This window comes from Stigmatopora nigra, chromosome 10, assembly GCF_051989575.1.
Source record: "Stigmatopora nigra isolate UIUO_SnigA chromosome 10, RoL_Snig_1.1, whole genome shotgun sequence".
Lineage (NCBI taxonomy): Eukaryota > Metazoa > Chordata > Actinopteri > Syngnathiformes > Syngnathidae > Stigmatopora > Stigmatopora nigra.
Window position 1 is genome coordinate 7,411,699 of NC_135517.1, and position 17,990 is coordinate 7,429,688.

General features: G+C 38.2%; 1 protein-coding gene across 3 annotated transcripts; it reads right to left on the bottom strand.

The window, feature by feature from the left end:
* Positions 1 to 218: 218 nt before the first annotated feature.
* Positions 219 to 17,843, bottom strand: camk1b (calcium/calmodulin-dependent protein kinase Ib). 3 transcript variants are annotated; one of them, XM_077726788.1, is made up of 13 exons: positions 17,749 to 17,817; positions 16,741 to 16,753; positions 14,163 to 14,276; positions 5,072 to 5,203; positions 3,453 to 3,527; positions 2,524 to 2,662; positions 2,162 to 2,288; positions 1,985 to 2,060; positions 1,778 to 1,890; positions 1,549 to 1,627; positions 1,363 to 1,450; positions 1,117 to 1,252; positions 219 to 966 (listed from the first exon to the last, which is right to left on the bottom strand). In XM_077726788.1, exons 2-13 carry the CDS (start codon positions 16,749 to 16,751, stop codon positions 866 to 868), a joined length of 1,191 nt encoding a protein of 396 aa, XP_077582914.1. In that variant the 5' UTR covers positions 16,752 to 16,753; positions 17,749 to 17,817; the 3' UTR covers positions 219 to 865. The 3 variants fall into 3 exon arrangements, with proteins under 3 accessions (XP_077582914.1, XP_077582915.1, XP_077582916.1); XM_077726789.1 differs by lacking the exon at positions 16,741 to 16,753 and having other exon boundaries at positions 220 to 966; positions 17,749 to 17,843; XM_077726790.1 differs by lacking the exons at positions 14,163 to 14,276; positions 16,741 to 16,753; positions 17,749 to 17,817 and adding an exon at positions 12,594 to 12,894 and having other exon boundaries at positions 220 to 966.
* Positions 17,844 to 17,990: the final 147 nt, after the last annotated feature.

Below are 17,990 nucleotides of genomic sequence, written 5' to 3' on the forward strand. Positions count from 1 at the left end.
AAGCCTTTATATCTATCTGTATATATTTTTATATATATATATATATATGTAAATATATATATATATATATATATATATATATATATATATATATATATATATATATATATATATATATATATATATATATATATATATATATATATATATATATATATATATATATATATATATATATATATATATATATATATATATATATATATATATATATATATATATATGTATATATATTTATATTTATATAGATATATATCTGAATATATATGGAAAAGGCTACATAGGAACACAGGGAGTTTTGCATAAAGGTCACAGACCGTCAAAAGATGGATCTGTGTTCAATTTGCAGTAGTATAAGATTGGACAGTTACATTCAAAGGGCAGCAAAAAGGCTTTGCTAATGGCACTCGGTCCTCGGAAAAAAGAAGAAAGAGGGCATATTTAAAAGATAAAACATGCTCAGGGACCCTCTCTTTTGATCATGCACAGACAACACAAAACAAAGAGCAACAACAGCAAACACATGCTGTCTCAAAATAATAGTCTCAGCTCTGTCCTGCTTTGGAAATAAACAATCCTCCCCTCTTCACTTTCTTTATCTTAGCACGAAGCCACCCACTCGCCCAGTCTGATGACGAGGCGTCAGAATCATCAATCACTACTTCCCCAATTCCGAATCGGAATCTCCTTCTTTCCCAGACTGGACAAACCTGCCCCCTCCCCTGCAGATGACAGGTCGGAATGACGCCTCATTCCAAACCAGACACGAGGGGGCTGAGGGAGTTGCTACCTCCGGTATCACCGAGGGGGTTCGAAATAGAAAAAAAATCACTGAGGTTGACGAGGCAGTGAAGCAGCACTGAGCTCACACCCGACTAGTCGGGTGGCATTGGTAGCTACAGTTGGAAAGGGGGTCCACGCCTTCCCCTTCTAACTCCTGGGAGCAGCTCGCCTCTCCGCAAGACTCTGCAAGAAAACACACAGTCAAGTCAAATCATTTCTTATACAGGAATGAAATGATGTTATCAGAGGAAATCTATACAAAATTAAACAATACATTCACTGAACAAACTCAATAGGACTAAAGAGAGTGAAGCAAAACATAAACTTGTCTACCAGCGAGTTGAGAGTCCTCTCCCGGGAGCATCAGTTGATCTTCACTTGACAGAGACCCTTGGTTGGGTCCGTCGCTGTTGGTGCCGAGCTGAAGACGCCTCATGTGACGGACCACCGCTGTGGCATTAAATGCTTGCTGAGGAGAGACATGAATATGACAACCACTGTGTGTTAACTGCTACATTGCAAATTCATGTATCATTCATGTATGGATGATTGTATAGAAAGGTCAATAAAATGTCTAACCTTCCATTTGCTTTTGGCAAAATTCTTCTTAATCTGTTCACTGACAGACTCATGGATGTTCTTGTCCAGAGCAGTATCTCCAGCAATCCTACAATTTGTTGGAAAAACAAAAAGTAGCTAAAAACCGAAATCTCTTATCGTTAAGATACATTTTAAATACAGTCACAGGGGGATTGTAATAAGTACCATGGATGCTGCAGGGCCTGCTCGCAAGAGTAACGTACATTGGGGTCTTTCTCCATCAAGTGGACTATAAAATCTTTAGCTGTCAAGTTCAAACAAATGACAACGTTAGACACCAACATGAGAAATGCATCAAAACACCATCTTTCAGTAATCAGCTTCTAATGAAATGATGATGTTTAGCTCAAACACTCATGATAAAACATTTCTTCCATTTCATTTTATGGGCTACCGGAATCTGAGATGTCATCCCAGTATGGCGAATCAAACTCGTATTCAGCCTTCAGGATCTGCTCGAACAGTTTGGCATCGTTCTCGTCGTAGAATGGAGGGTACCCACACAACCTGTAAGTTGAGAAATGACAAGCAGTGACCTATAGACATACCTCGTTAAAAAACAACAACAACTTAAACACGTAAAAAATGCCTTTCTACTTACAGAATGTAGGCTATGACTCCAATAGACCAACAGTCCACTGCTTTACTGTAGGGTTTCTGTGCCAAAACCTCAGGGGCTGAAATGAAGATAATAAATGATTAAAAAATAAATAAATAAATAAATAAAAGGTCCATGTAGTAGGTACATTATATGTTATTATGTGGGTGACATATTTACCAACATATCCAGGAGTTCCACAAGCTGTGGACATTACACTGCCTGAACCCTCGATTTTAGACAGACCAAAATCGCTGATCATGATTTTGGAGTCTTCATCCATGCTGTAGTAGAGCAAATTTTCTGGCTGTGTGGCAGATCAGACAAGTAGAAAACATTTAGCCAACTCTTGTTCTGGATACATTAAAAAATAAAAATAAAATAAAATAAACAAACTTCACTGAAGTGATTGTAAAAGCCCAGTGAATGTGTATCATGCTGTATACAAGAAATGTGTATTTGAAAGTGCAGTTGATGTCATTGCTTCAAGGCCACGTGTTTTCAGTCTGGTGTAAAAGAATCAAAATAATGAAAGAGAAAACCTTGAGGTCTCTGTGCACGATTCCCATGTCATGGAGGTATTTGACAGCATCCAGAATCTGCTGAATTAGCTTACTGGCATCTTTCTCTGTGTAGAAGCCTTTCTCTATTATACGGTCAAACAATTCCCCACCAGATACCCTGAATGCACAATGGAAAAAAACACAGACATATATTTGTTATATATAAACGATATTGTCCAACATTAATAAGAACAACTTTTTCATTTGAAGGATGGAGCAACCACGTCCGAAATCCCGTAAGATGCTGTATATGTTTGAAGTTGTCGTAAAAGCAGTGTTATAAGCACCAACACTCGTTCAGACTATTGCCTTGTGTAACTCATCTGTCTGCTTTATGTTCTGGGTAGATTTAAAAGGGCAAGATAAGGTTTCAATCAAGTGAATCCTAGCAGAAAGAATCTTGTTGAAGGTGAAGAAAGAATCTGGAGCTGCTATTAAACATTGGCCACTAGATGTCAACATGACCTTCTTTGCAGATTACTCTCCCAATAAAAGCAATTAGAAGCAAATGGAAAGATGAATAGATATATTCCAGTATATCATAAAATGTACACAAACCTTAAATTTGAACACTCCATTTTAAAAGAGTTTACTAATATGTTGTGTATCTCACTATTTAACCTTTTCTGGTTACATTGATAAAATAAAAGACACAGTTTAGAGTTAAACTTACTTAAAATTGGCTTGCGTCAGATGCATGTGCAACCAGGTATTGCTTAAAGTGTTAATGGCTAAAAAATAAAACATTCCGAAGGAAAAAAATGACCAAGATAATGATCACATTAAAACTGAATTGACCTCGTCACCCTCGCTCGTTTGATCTTCATTAATGCCATGATTTTGATGCCTCACCTTTATTGTGTTTAGTTTTATTTCGAAATTCAAAAATACTGTACGTCAATACTCACAATTGCATGACCAGGTAGAGATGTGATTTGCTCTCAAAAATTTCTTCCAGAGTCACAATGTTGGCATGTTTAATCCTGCAAGGAAAGAGATAAGGTTGAATATAATCATTAAAAAAAAATCCACTTCTTAGTCTAATGGTGTCAATGAAAATTTACAGTAAGTGGCCAGATATTGATGATGGTACAGCAGACAGCCAATGAAATAGTACTCTAATCTTTGTTTTTTAGTCATATTGCCATTCCATGATTGGCAGAATGTGATGAGTTGACAAACAACACCAGAAAGAATTTGTAAATATTCACCTACGACAATCTACACATTGGTGAGATCTACTTAACTTGCTGTCTAATGGCAAAAGTGTCAAAAAAACTAAACCATCGAATCCCAATATGACTGTGTATAATGAATATCATGATCAAATGTGCTTAATATTGCTGCATTATGAATGTTCAGTTGACATAAAGGACACAGTAGTCCTGGGGGTTTCAGTATGTGCCGGCGGTCTGAACTCATGCTGGATTAGAGTATTGGCTATAATAATGCAGCTTCATTCATCTGCTTATCTGAGCGCAGATTGATGGACCCCAGGAAGGATGAACGTGGGATTAAAGGCGCCTAGAGCTCGGACACATGCGAATGTGTGCATGCAAGCTCAATTGTGTGTGCAGCTGTTTTATGTGCTTGTGTGGGCGAGAGATGTGGCGTCGGTGAGGCTGACACTGGTCATGATGACTGGAGGGAGGAGGGAGAAAAGATGGCTGGTGAGTCATCTGCTGACCTCTGGCAGCACCTATGGCATTCACAGGGCATCAGAGCACAGAAGTCAGCAAATGTCACAGATGAGCGCATTCCATCCAGAAAACCATGGATGCACGCTCTACCAAGGATTTTAGTAAAGATTTCAAGATCATTTCAATCACATTTTAAAGTTTCAATCAGTGATGAGATCGCGAGACACGTTTTAATCTTCTCATGGCTGATAAGCTCCTGCCAGCAGTAAGTTAATGTTTCGTGTGCCTTCGACCTTTGTTTTGCACAGTTTTTGAGTTTTTGAGTGTCACATCATTTAAAGTTCTCAAATTGTTTGCACCAAAAAGTATGATTACTTTTATAAAGATTGATTCCCACCAAAAAGTGTGATTACATTTCAAAAGATTGATTTCCGACTGATATTTTATGTTTGCAAGGGAAAATTGAAGATTCCATGTTAACAGTAACAGTAATCAAATCATCGAATAAGAGATTAGAAACTCCCACAGAGCAAACCTATTTGCATGAATTGGCTCCATTTGGTCCAAATTGTAACAGAACTGCTTGCTCACCCCCACCTGTATCCCCACAACCATCTGTACCTCAAGTACTTGAGTTGTGTGTCTGCTGTAACCCAGGCAACAAGAGCTCTAAAAATAACTTTGGTACAAGCGCAGAAATGCCATTTTCACAACAGTCTCTAATTCTCCTTACATTAGAAGACAAATCAACAGCTTTCATGCACTCCAGTGTTTATTTGGCACAATGTTGCATTGCAACAATAAATGCCATTTGTTAACAAAGACCTGTTATTGGGATAGTACAAAAAGGAGATGATGACATGCCCAAATTAGTGGAGACCACTCACTTGTGCAACACAGCGATCTCGTTCTCAATGCTGTTTTCTTTGCCCTCCAATGCCTTCTTGGGGATGCACTTGATAGCCACCAACCTTTGGGTCCTCTTCTCTTCAGCTAAAACCACCTCAGAGAAGGCCCCCCTGAAACATTCAGACATATTTTGTCGATTCAATTATTCAAAGTGAAACAGTATGTCAATTTGGATTGATACATGAATTGGTTAAGCAACGACCCAATCAAATGAGTCAAATCGAAAAACATCTAATCAACTTCATCACTTATTGGCGCTTCGTTAAATAGAATATTTTCCATTCAAATATATTGGGGGTGGCCAAGTCTGGTCCTCGAGAGCCCCTATCCACTCTGTTTTCCATATCTCCCTCTTCTACCACACCTGAAACAAATGGTCAAGATATGTAAAACAGACTGGATGGGGGCTCTCCAGGACCGGAATTTGTCCACCCCTGAAATACATGATATATTTAAACAACATTTTTTAAAATGAAATTAACATTTAACCAGATAGCAAAGTATTAGAATGGTTGAGATGTCCTCCTCGCAGTTATGCGATCGAGGGTTGAATCCCCACTGGCTTCCCATCTTCCTGTGTGGAGTTTATCCCTGTCCCTGCATGGGTTTCCTCTGGGTACTCCGGTTTCCTCCAACATTTATAAAACATGCACGATAGACTAGTTGAACACTCTCAATTGCCCCTGGGTCTGAGTGTGAAAGGCTGTTTGTCTCATTCATATGCTCAGTGGTTATTAAATTGATTGATGGCCCTTGAAGCAAATCAAATTGTGGCAGACTTGTTACACACCCATTTCACTGTATGTTAGGGTATAGCCTTCTGGGTGATATGACAAACAGAAGATCAGAGCTCCTGCCCCCTTTGGAGTACTTGGAGGGGGAAGTTTGGACTTTCCCAGTAAAGCTGCAGCCCCCTGTAACTTGACCCCGGAAAAGTGGCAGAACATGTATGAATTTGAGTCCTTTAAATTTTTTTATATTTATATATATATATATATATATATACATTTTTTCTCTTTTTTTTTCTCTGCTGCATAGTAACCACTATACATTTTTTTCTGGATGTGTTCTCTTCCCGACTATATCAAGAATAACAAACAACGGAACAGAACTGATAACATTTTCCCATGACCTACGGAAATGCTGGGACAGACATTATTGGTGGCATTCTGGGCCAGTTCCAAACTTCAGATTTAAAGCCTGACAATTTCAGGGGAAATGGCAGCACAGTACAGTTGTCGAAATTCCTGGGATAACCCTACAGTCAAATGACAATAATAAAAAAAGAGGTCAAATCAAATAGGATAACAATAAAGTGAATATATGGTGAAAGTATGGCAGAGTTTTAAAAGATATTGCACAGATTGTGTTTCAAGAACTCCTGACAAAAGACAATGGCCGTTTGTTTACCCTTCTAAACATCACCATGCACAGACCCTACGCTCACATCAAACAGAGTCAAAGGGCAACACAGAGTTTGTTCATTTTGGCACAAATCCAGCAGTGTAGGGAGCTCGACATTCCAAAACAACATCTCGAGGCCTCAGTTGATGTTTACCATACGCCTTCTGACAGAGCAGAGAACTGTGGCCGATCATCAAACTTTACACAAACAATAGCGCCATCTAGGAAAACTGTGATTAGGTTTCCTGCTTCTAAAGGATTCAAAACAAAAACACTTGAATAGTGTCTATCCTCTGTAAACAAAGACATAATAATTCATTCATTCATTTTCTGTACCACTTATCTACCATTACTACTACGGGCAGTAAGTGGGGATCACCCATATTTAATGACTTGTTATTTGTGAGTTATCCCTTGTACTACTCAAATTTGCTTGTGTTTATTTTTTCAAGTACTGTGGTGTCATCCTGTGTTCTGGACGCGTGAATATTATTTGACTAAAGATTCTATATTGTCCAGAAATGTGAGCTTCATTTGACCACTATGCCATCGAAGTTAAGGCTTAACAGATAGATTCAAAACCTTTTTTTTAATTAAAATAATTCTGCTTTCTTTGTTTTTGAAGCCAAATCTTTTGTATTTTCAAGCCATCTGTTCAACGAAGACATGATTGCTGCATCAAGATGAATTCTAATACCAAACTGAGTATTTTTTATTTTATTAAATGTTGAGATAACACAGAGAAAGATTTGCGTGCGGCAATGTGGCGTGGTGACAAATCTAGAACAAAAAGTAATGTACCATCTGTGCTATTGAGAGATTGGTCAAGGAGCTATGCACACAATCGAAAAAGTGTTGACTGCAGAAAGGTCAGGGAGAATGTGCGGGACCATCTGGTCCAATCAAAACTGAGAGATAATTCCAACTGGGATACTGGCGCTGAAACAAAAAGACCATCTTTGCTCTGTGGGCTGTACAAATTCAATCCAAACATTCCAACTCAAACCAGTCCCCTGCTCTGAAATTTCATATTAGTAACAATTTAATACAAGATGTGGATTAAATAGTAAAGTATCCAGCTAACCTCATAAGCATAAGCAGAAGCGAAAGTTGTAAATAATCAAACAAATACATTGACTGTTGATAAATATGAACAGTTTTGAGCATATTCCAAACAAGGGCTGTTGTGACAGACATTCCTCACACATCATATCTCTTCTGGCATAAACATATGACTTCATCTGTAATTCTACAATACCTAACAATTTGCATTCCACCTGGAATGCAACATATAATTCCAGGAATCTTTCTTGTTATGAAGGCATTTTTAAATATCGAAGCATATTATAAATACCCTAAATCTGGTTGGACAGTGATAATAGCCAGTGTCAAACAAACGGTGCTGGTGTGACCTCATTCTTCTCACTGAAAAAGAGCCCCTGTAGAAAAGTATATAACTGTTGTTATTTTCACCTTGTGTTTGTCTTCCCATTCCGTGTAAAGAAAAAAAGACCAAGTAATGGCAGCTGAAAAACACAGAATTACAGTTTTACCAATACTTGAGAATTCAAATTGTGACACAGAGCTGGTTTGTCCATCCTGGCATTAATTAGACATACAATCTATTTTGATTGATATATTGAAATGGATTACGTTTTATCACTGGCTAGTGCAATGAAACATGTTCATTGACGGCCTTCCTATTACTAATGGAATGACTGAATGTAAGCAGACAATTTGTTTTTGTTTTTTACTTGCACTCTAACGCTCATTTCATATGTACATTTACTGTAGGTAGCTGTAATGGATCATTCAAACTGTCGTCTAAATAAGATGCAAAGCACGCAGACTTCCATTAGGATGTCTAGTACCGATGATTCAAGTACCTGGAGAATCATTAAGTCTGCTCACTAATGTAGGAAAAAGGAAATATAAATAAAGCTGATAGGGAGTGAAAGACTATGGCTAGAGGCCAACCATTTAAGTGTAGATACTTAAGAATGTTTTGGGGGTATTTTCCTGGGGGCAGGTGTAGGTGCTTGAAGGGACCGTGCTTGTGTGCGTGTTTAGATTCCAGGAACTGGCGCCACGCCTATGCTGAGCTGCACTATGCTGAGATACATGCTTCTGTACGAATTAGGTCAGTGCTTGGCTGAAGGACTATGGGTGTACAGAGATGGATTTTCTTCTTTGGGCCGGATAGGAAACTTTCAGTTGCATTTATTTTGGGGGAAGTTAACCAATAGACTAATCAATGTCTGTGTGAGCACGGAGAAAAGAGTGGACAGTAGCTATTAGTCGAATTAATTCCATTAGCCGATACGTGGGATAACGTGTTGCCTTGTGCTTTGAAGTCCATGGCACTGTTTACACTTCCTACTCTTTAACAGAAGAGGATTTGGCTACATCACCCAAATGTTTACATTTTAAAATAACAGTGCAGGCAGTCGTCGACTTTCAAGGTATACGAGTTACATCTGTTCGACTTTACGACTGCAAAGGTTGTGAAGCATTGTTTATGGCAATTGCAATGCGAGTGTGAGCGTTTTTTTGCGCTGTAACTTAAAAGGAAAATCAGGAGATGATGCAACTTCACTTTCTAACTGCTTTCTAATGGTGTGCTGCACCTCAGGGTTGCCGGATCACAAAGACTCCCAACCAGGGGAGGCGAACAATTTAGACACGAAGAGTCAAAGAGCCACCCCTGCTCCAAACCAATCACACCGTAAATATAACCAACCATTCTGTCAGTCCCGAATGTAATCATAAGTCGACAACTGCCAGTCAATTAAAAAATTGAGGCGCGGAAGAAGACTTATTCTAGTCCTGTGTTCATCAGTGGGCCATTAATGAATACTAGAGGACATGAGGAATAAATATAGTATTTAACATTGGATGGGGAGAAAGAGAGAGAGTAGGAGAGATGAAAAATAGATGAAGAGGGACAGCTCTCATGCTGAGAGACTCATCTGCTCCATGAAGGTGTCTGCTGTTCCTTTTTAGTCACAACTACCTTTTTTAATGATCACTGTGAATCCATTTGATTCAAATCCCTCACACAAACAATGAATAATAAAATAGTAATAAAAATAGACCTCTCACTTAACACACTCCCCAAAATAGGTTCAAGTTAATTCTCTCAGCTCATTTCGCTTCTAGATAGAAACCTTGATAAGTACCTTTTGGACTTCCATATAACTAAACTGCACATTGAATAATAACAAAATGATCTAGAGGCACTTTCATGCTGTGCAATTTAAGGTTGGCATTCCTTTGACATTATAACAGCAACTATTGCTGCTCTCGTGTCCCTGAATAAGATTAATGACATACTGTACATGTTCATCATCTCAAATGTTTGTACAGAAGTTTATTCATGACCAACATTGGAGGTACTTTCGCCAAAATCCAGAGACGCCTGCATGAAGAACCATTTAGTTTGCAAAAGGGTTCTGAAGTATAAAGATTTCACACGAAAGAAGGATATTTATCGTTTTACTTTGGCTTCCACATTTTTTCATCTGTCCCACAGCCACACACTAACACAAAAACACACTGGGAAATCGAACCTTGGCACTCAAAAGCTTAGAGATAGCAGATAACGTGCTGAATTGTTGATAAAATCAGTGTAATAGCTGAGAGGGAGCAAGTGGAGCAAAAGGTTTCTCTTTTTACAACCTCATAGTGCTGACATGACATTCTTAAAAATGTATGTGGAATGCCAGTCAGCTACTTCTGTGATAACAAGAATTCCATTTGAGAACATTCAAAATCATGAGGTTTCAAGTTAGAAAATAAACAACTATTTTCAGTACATTTAAACACAAATGAGAGCCTCACTCATGTCGCCAACCAATGTATATTGTGATGGAAAATCATATTATTATACATTCATTATACAACAATAGGGAATTAAATATTATTCAATAAGGTTTTTAAAAATCTGGTTCATTACCATCTTTTTCTGCCATGTTCAAATTCAAGGGGGAAAAAAGTTGACTAGAAATGGGAACTTTTTAGTTCTCCTATTCTGTCAGTGCACAAGTGTAGGAGGGAATTTGTGCATGCACTTTATAACTAAAAAGAATACGGACATGCGCACAAGGGGCAACTTTGTCACCATTCAGAGTGCTACAGACTGTCACGGGGCAATCCATCAGGGCTAATGATTTTAGATGATTACAGAACATCTCTCTCTCTCTCTCTCTGAAAATGTTCCCCTCCACTTCCTCCAATCCCATGGCCCCCATGGCTTCATCTCCACTCTAGGCTGAATGACGTTCTAGTCATCCATCAACCTGTATGCTTAAACCCAAGTGCGTGTTCTCAAAAATGAGAACATGTGCATGTTTAAAATGTCAACACAGTCTGTTTGTGCAGTCGCGTAGAGAAAGCCTCCAAGCCACTGGGAATAATGGGAGCAAGAAACTATTGTAATGAAGTGCTGCTTGCACGATGTTGCAAATGAACAAAAAGAGCAGGTTCTAAATTTTGTAATAAACATACCATGAAGCAAAAAAAATCTGAATATTTAGACATAAATAAGAAATGTCCCATACAAGACAATCCGTTTTAAAAAATGACGTATTAAAAGACCAACCCAAAAAAAAAAACACTGTCTAAAATGCTTCTAAAGGAAATCAAAGAGTGTTTATACAAATATATCCACCTGACCCAACAAATAAAACAATTCTTGGTATAAATCCTGTACAAAGTATAGCGTGTAAGACTTTTCTTCCAAGTGGAGCACGCTAGCACATGAGGGGCAAAACTTCCACAGCATACAAGGTGTTAAACCAGGAAGAAGTCCCAGGTCGCAGGCACGCAAACCCAGAGAAGAAACAGACTGGAATAGATTAACATAAATAATAGCCAAGAGTAATGCGAGAAGGCCAAAGAGGATTTGAGTTGATTGCAGCGAAAGTGCTGTTGCCTGTGTGCATTATTAATCCCCATCTGTTTTGATTACAAAACCTGCAACAGCAAAATGGGAGTGACCAAAAAAAAAAACTCCATACACACTGCTGGAAGACAACAAACTTGTATCTTTCATACACAATGCGTGAAAAATGAATTGGAACAGCAAAGAAAGCCAAAAGAATTCAACATTTTTCAGTGCAAATTCCCATTTGTATTAAAATTAACATAGAACACAGGGATTGAACCCTCAACCCCATGAGGCCGATGAGCTAACCACTTGATCACTGGCCCGCCTCAATAAACTCAACACCCACAGCAAAACAAAAGTAAATATAAGAATAATTTTCCTGTACAGGAACAATAAGGTTATCTCAACCATTTGGAATGTTAAATCGTTATTTCAAACTGTAATCAAGTTGGAATGTGTTTAGGTATTCATATGTTTTAGGCCTGGAGTGCAATCAAATCAGATGAAAGGTTAGTCTCAAACAAAGGGCAGGCGTCACGGAGGTTGTTATAAAGGAAGTGGTTTTATAAAAGAACAAATTTACTACCAATTGTTGCTATCCTGTATTTTTTTCTCCCTCAACAGCAAGCATGATTCTTGCATTCTACACCTGTGAAGCCAGTGCTGGATTATTAATAGCAAATCAAAAAACTTTGTTTCCATAGTGACTGTTGGAGTCTATTCTGCAAAGTGTCTACAGTTGTTACCAAGACAACAATCCAGCACTAGCAACTGAAGATGGCACACATCCTGAGTAATTTGGTGAGCCAAGGGTTGCCCGATAAACAAGCTACTGCTACTGAGAATTGATGAAGATTGTTCTTCAAGCACTCAGCAGTAATGATTTTTCCAGCTATTCTTTTCTACACTAATTAGCTATTACGGTCCGGCTTGGTTTTTATATGTTGCATGATAAGTCATAAAAAGGGAAAATAGTTGGTTACACAGTTATAATGGTTATCGTCTCATGATTTTTTTCATTTCAGTCTCAACTACTGCTCACATAAATTAATCCTGGACAAACAGGGATATGGAAGGGTGTGTGTAATAGAAGAAAATTACCTTAAGCAAACATCTTAAATAAACATCCTGGCATGTGACAATCAGCAAGCATGTGAAGGAACAACTAACAAGTTCCAAATCAAATACCAACCAATTTACAACCGTACCTGAAACTGAGGCGAGTGTGTCAGTATTAGAAGAAAAGCACCATCATTTGGAAAAAGTGAACTGTGTTATCCTCAAGAGGAGCACATAACACAGAGACATTCAAATAGGACGACGATGATTTCCCATAGCCGGAGGAGCCAAATTACCTTACATTTTGAAGATTGCCCTATATAGCTATGAAGGGCCTTCTACTGGCACGGAAGCTATACTGCATTAGTAGCCAGGCCTCTGACACAAATGATGAGAAGGCCTATCCTAATGACACGCAATGGCTGATTCCACCATCCATCCGAAACAATAAGCACATGCACGCTATGACATGGCACAGGGACACAATGTCCTCGGGAAGTTAAGAGGTTTAATAGAGACTGTAATGCCCCAAGAAAAGCAAACTAGGCAAATAAGGCAGGCTAACACCAGGCACACACATGCACACACACACACACACACACACACACAAACACACACAAACACACACACTGCCGGCATCTCTCGGCATTAATCCAAGGCCAAATGCTTCTCTCGTACTGCAGTGTTTAACCTTCCAATGACTGTGGCAAATGATGTCATGCACAGCCAAGTGCTAAAATGAGAGTGATTAGAAAATTATTAAGATAAATGTCAAAACATATATAAGGTGGCCTTCTGTCAACTCACAGCTCTCAATCAAAAGCCGAGTCGCCAAATATTAAGGAATGAATCTGTGGAAATGTTTTACATGCATACACACATTATACAGAATTTGTGATGAAACCTACAATTTTATTCAGGAAACTAATTCAGCCCTTTTATTGGTGACAGTTTGGTAAATAACAAAGTTATTTTCGCAGTGAGACAGATATATCATGACATCATCAACAAGTTGGATGACTAAATCTGTACTCTCAACCTACTTTTTGTCATCTAGCACACTGATATAGTACACACACACGGTCAAATGTTTTGAGACACTTTACCATTCAGAAAGATGGGGAAATTTCTCAAAATGTTTGATTGATGGAATAGATGTAAAATGTGGTAAAACTGCCGTGTTTGGTTGTAACACTTTTTGTAGTGGAATGTTTTGTATACCTAAATAATCCATTGGACTCCAATGGAGCATTCCAGGCATAACTGCTATCCAAGTGTGTACTGTCCCCTTTTTTCTACTTGTGTCTTCAACTTCCCAGAAGGGCAGAACTGTCACGGTTCTTTCATAACAGTTTAAAGTAACTGTATTTCCTCAAGAGGCCCTCTAAAGTTGACGAGTTGAGTTCTTTGTGGAGGTTTTTTTTAAACAGTGTCTACATAAAGTACCACAAAAAGAACAATATATGCTTAATGTGAGTGCATAGCTTTTTGTTATGTGATAAGCAATTAACAGGCTGCAAATGTTAAACTACTTGGTGTAAAATGGCTTAGAAGACAACTTAGTGTATCTAAAACTAATAAGTTGAATTATGGCCAACCACCTGAATTCCTCCATCTCATGTCGCCATAATAGGTCTTTACAACCACATAATAAAAACGTTACAGTGCTCTAATCAAGAAACCTTTATAGCTGATGAAGGAACACAAACCATACTTACGTTCCAAGGATATCCTTAAAGTCATATTGTTCTTTTACATCTGATGTCTTTTTCTTCCAGGAATGGCAGTCATCACCCAGCGGCATCTTCTTATTGTGATGGTCAGAAGCAATACTAGATAGAGAATAAAAAGAGGATCAATCCTAGTGAACATTACTACCCAAAATCTTTTTACATCTGACAGTTTTTCAATCAAAATGCAGCAATGTCATTCCAAAAAACTTCCATGTAGTTTTTTGAGGGTAGCTTATGTTCACATGATATCATTCATTCATGCGACATCATATCAGTCCCATGAAATAGATGCAGTAAAATAACTTTAGCCAATAAAATATGAATTTAACTACTGATCTCTACTCACAATAATGGTCAAAGTTCTACAGCCGAACTTGGACATGTTGACTATATTAGTAAACCAAAGTGGGGCTACATTTTATAACCAATAGATTTACTGCCTGATTGCCATCACATACAGTATATCCTATCCATAAATAGTCTTCCCACTTTGCCTTTTAGATAGAAACCTTTTCCATGGCATTATGCTGTTGTTCTGTCAATAGTTTGATTTTTTGGGGGGGCTTGTTGTTTTTTGCATTAGCCCAATTGGGCGCCACTTCCTGCTGTGTCATCATGAAGTGTATTTGTCATTAAATGTTGGACAGCAGAATATCAAAAGTGGCAGTATTTGCACACATTATGGGAAATCCATGTTGAAAGTGAAACTTAGATATTCTTAATGGTAGTTTTTTTTAAATTTTATTTTACCCCTGATCCTATGATTTCAATCATTTTCCCTGTAAGACCAGAATTGGATCTCTCATTTATGATCCCCTCAATATTTACATAGTCATAACATATTCCTTCGGCCTTGAAAGATGAGTGAAAAGTCTCGAAATCAGCTGGCATATGAGGTTGTTTTGCAGAAAACGCTTTGCACTAAAAGCAATAATAAGCCAACTTCAAAACTCTACTCAATCCTGATGTGTACACAAACGCTAATGATTTGTTTGGAATTATAGAATTGAAATGTTGCTCATACTTGCTGAGTGAGAGTGATCACAGAGCACCTTAGCTGTCAGAGACATCATCATCAAAACCCACGGTGTCTCAAACACAAGACTTGGCAGACTAAAATAGCCCAGTTGATATCAGTGCCTCACGCCTTTTCTGTTCTTGCTGCATGCAACTACATACTTCCCTGTTAGACCATATAGGATGATGTAACATTGAGTTTGTTAGAGACAATAAAAAGCCAAGTAAATGATCCCCATGTGGTTCAGTGTTCTTAGTAGAAATGGGGGGCCTATGAGTGATTCATGCTCGGGTATGTTCTATTATTTGACAGTGGACGAGACCATATTATAGCAGGCATTTAACCGGTATACTTTAGGTGCCTATCACACACACACAAAAAACATACACATCGGGTGGCCTTCCCACCGCCTTTACCAGTAGCTTTATATGTGTTGTCATAGAAACCCAAATAGAGCCTCAATGGTATTTGAGAGTCCAAATTGCTTTAGTGGCTCACAACAGGTGGCAGCTGAGATGCAAATCATAGGGTCACTTTGGTGAACAAACACATTTGTCTGATTGAAAGAGTATGATTTTGTGCATAAGTCATCGGCAAAAAGAACACGATGGTCAGTCATGGTTATCTACTGTGGTGATGAATATTAATTCATACATGTAACAAGAGATGCAAATAGGATTTTAAAAAAGGATGTTTCTGGATTTGACGTGGTTGTGTTTGCCTCCCATGGAATAAATGTATAATGATAAAAGTGTTGAGTGTTTCAGATGTTTGACCTATGTAATCCACGCTGCATAAAACAGCCTTTTTTTCATCACTGCCAGGAATGCCAGTTTTACAGACTTGTAAAGAAACCAAATGAGGCCATGATATTTTTTTGTCTTAATGCCTAATAGTCAATTGTGCAAGGTCAATTTAAAACACTCAGTTAAAATGGAAAAAATGAAATCAAATTAGTGCCAAGTGTCTTAGAAGACCTGTGGTCAATTAAAAAAAAAAGAAAAACTAATGATGCAATTGTATTCACCCCACTTCTGCATTTATGGTGAAACTGCTGAAGAAGAAAAAAACAAGTCATGTTCACTTTTTGTGCATAAATTCTTGGGCTGCCCTAAAGAAAGGAAACAAAAAAAGGGGAAAAATCCTATAGGGGACTTTTCAATGATGGAACTGTCACCTTTTAAACTTGTTGCAACTTCTTGAATAAAAGAAACTATAATTCCTTTTTTGATAAGGACTACATTACAAGATTCAAAGATGGGCGCAAACTAAAGGTAAACATTGTAAATACTGGGAGGAAAACATTTTAAAAATGTGGGAAAGAATAGGAGAAACACATGCTGGAGGCCAGATGAGAATTAATCATGTCGACTAGAGACATGACCTTTGGTCTGTTGGTTGTGCCATGTTGCTTGCAATTGGGGAAAAATTGAGGTCAGAAGGTGCACAAGAGCAAGAAAACAAAGTCTTCAGCTCTCACATAAACAACATGCAACACACAGCCTTTTGCAGGTGGACACAAAGAGAGTTAGTTACTGTACTCACTGGTTTCCCATTCCTGTGATGAGCATGGACGGAAGAGACATACACACATACACAATAACACAATGACGTGCGTGCTGCTTGACTGTGAACATTATTACACACATTACTTCACAAACATACAAAGCAAACATTCAAATTGCTATCTCGCCCGGATATTTGTCTTTAACATGTACAAATATTAATCCAGACACACCTTCCTTGCAGAGCATAAATCGACAGACAATTATCGCACACTACCAAACTGCGGAGGAATTTTATGCTAAATTTCGAGCAACAATTCATCGTTTCTAATGAGTATTTTCCTCGAAGAAAACAAATCATTTCACTGATATCTTAATTTTTTCAAGAGATTAATATACTGAGTGGGCCAAACAGTTCATACAGTAAAAACCAGGGCAGAAATTCTGAAGTCTGCTGACATGCATGGATGTCAAAAGTATTTAATGACAAGTTTATCGTATAAATCGCAGAGTGATTTATGCAATCTATATTGGAATGTAAATAAACAGTAACATTTCAGTTTCTGGTTTTAAAAAAAGAGAGAGAGAATATGGTAACATCATATTGTTACAAAAACAACACAAATTGTTCACTTTATTGCTAATGACAGGAAAATTAGTTCTGTGGAAACACTACATTACTAACATGGGTTTCCTGTTAGTTCACTTGTCACTCGTCAAAGAGGCACCCCACATGTCATTTTTTTCTTCTCTCATACAATCAGGAAATCTTATTCATACAATGACAAAATAGGCGTGTATGGAGGATCTATGTCATCAGGTTTAAAGATTTATACAGCCTCCGTTGGAAAGGCCACGTTCAAACCCTCGTGCATAGTTACAGTTGCACTGGTTTGATTCAGAATTGAAAGTCATGACAGAAAACAGATGTTGCGCTCACCATCCCCACTGCCCCACTTCACATTTGCAAAAAAAAAAAAATAAGCCCCATGTCCGGGCTAATGAGACAGTGCATGTCGCTAAAAGTAACAGCGATTGTCCGTCCTACCTTCAGCTTGACAGCGAGAGACGTCCGATGGCCGAGATCCGCGTGCGTCTGTCCCCAAACTGCCGGCTGCTTCGCTCTCTCAAGGGGGAGTGGGCGTGGCTACAATGAACGACGCAAGGAGGCGGGGTTACGATCAGGAGACGCACACAGGTGAATGAATTCTTGTCACCTGCCATTTTTACAGCCTCTTTTAGGTCTTATTTAGGTATTTATGTTCTATATAGAAAAAAGTCACTTACTCT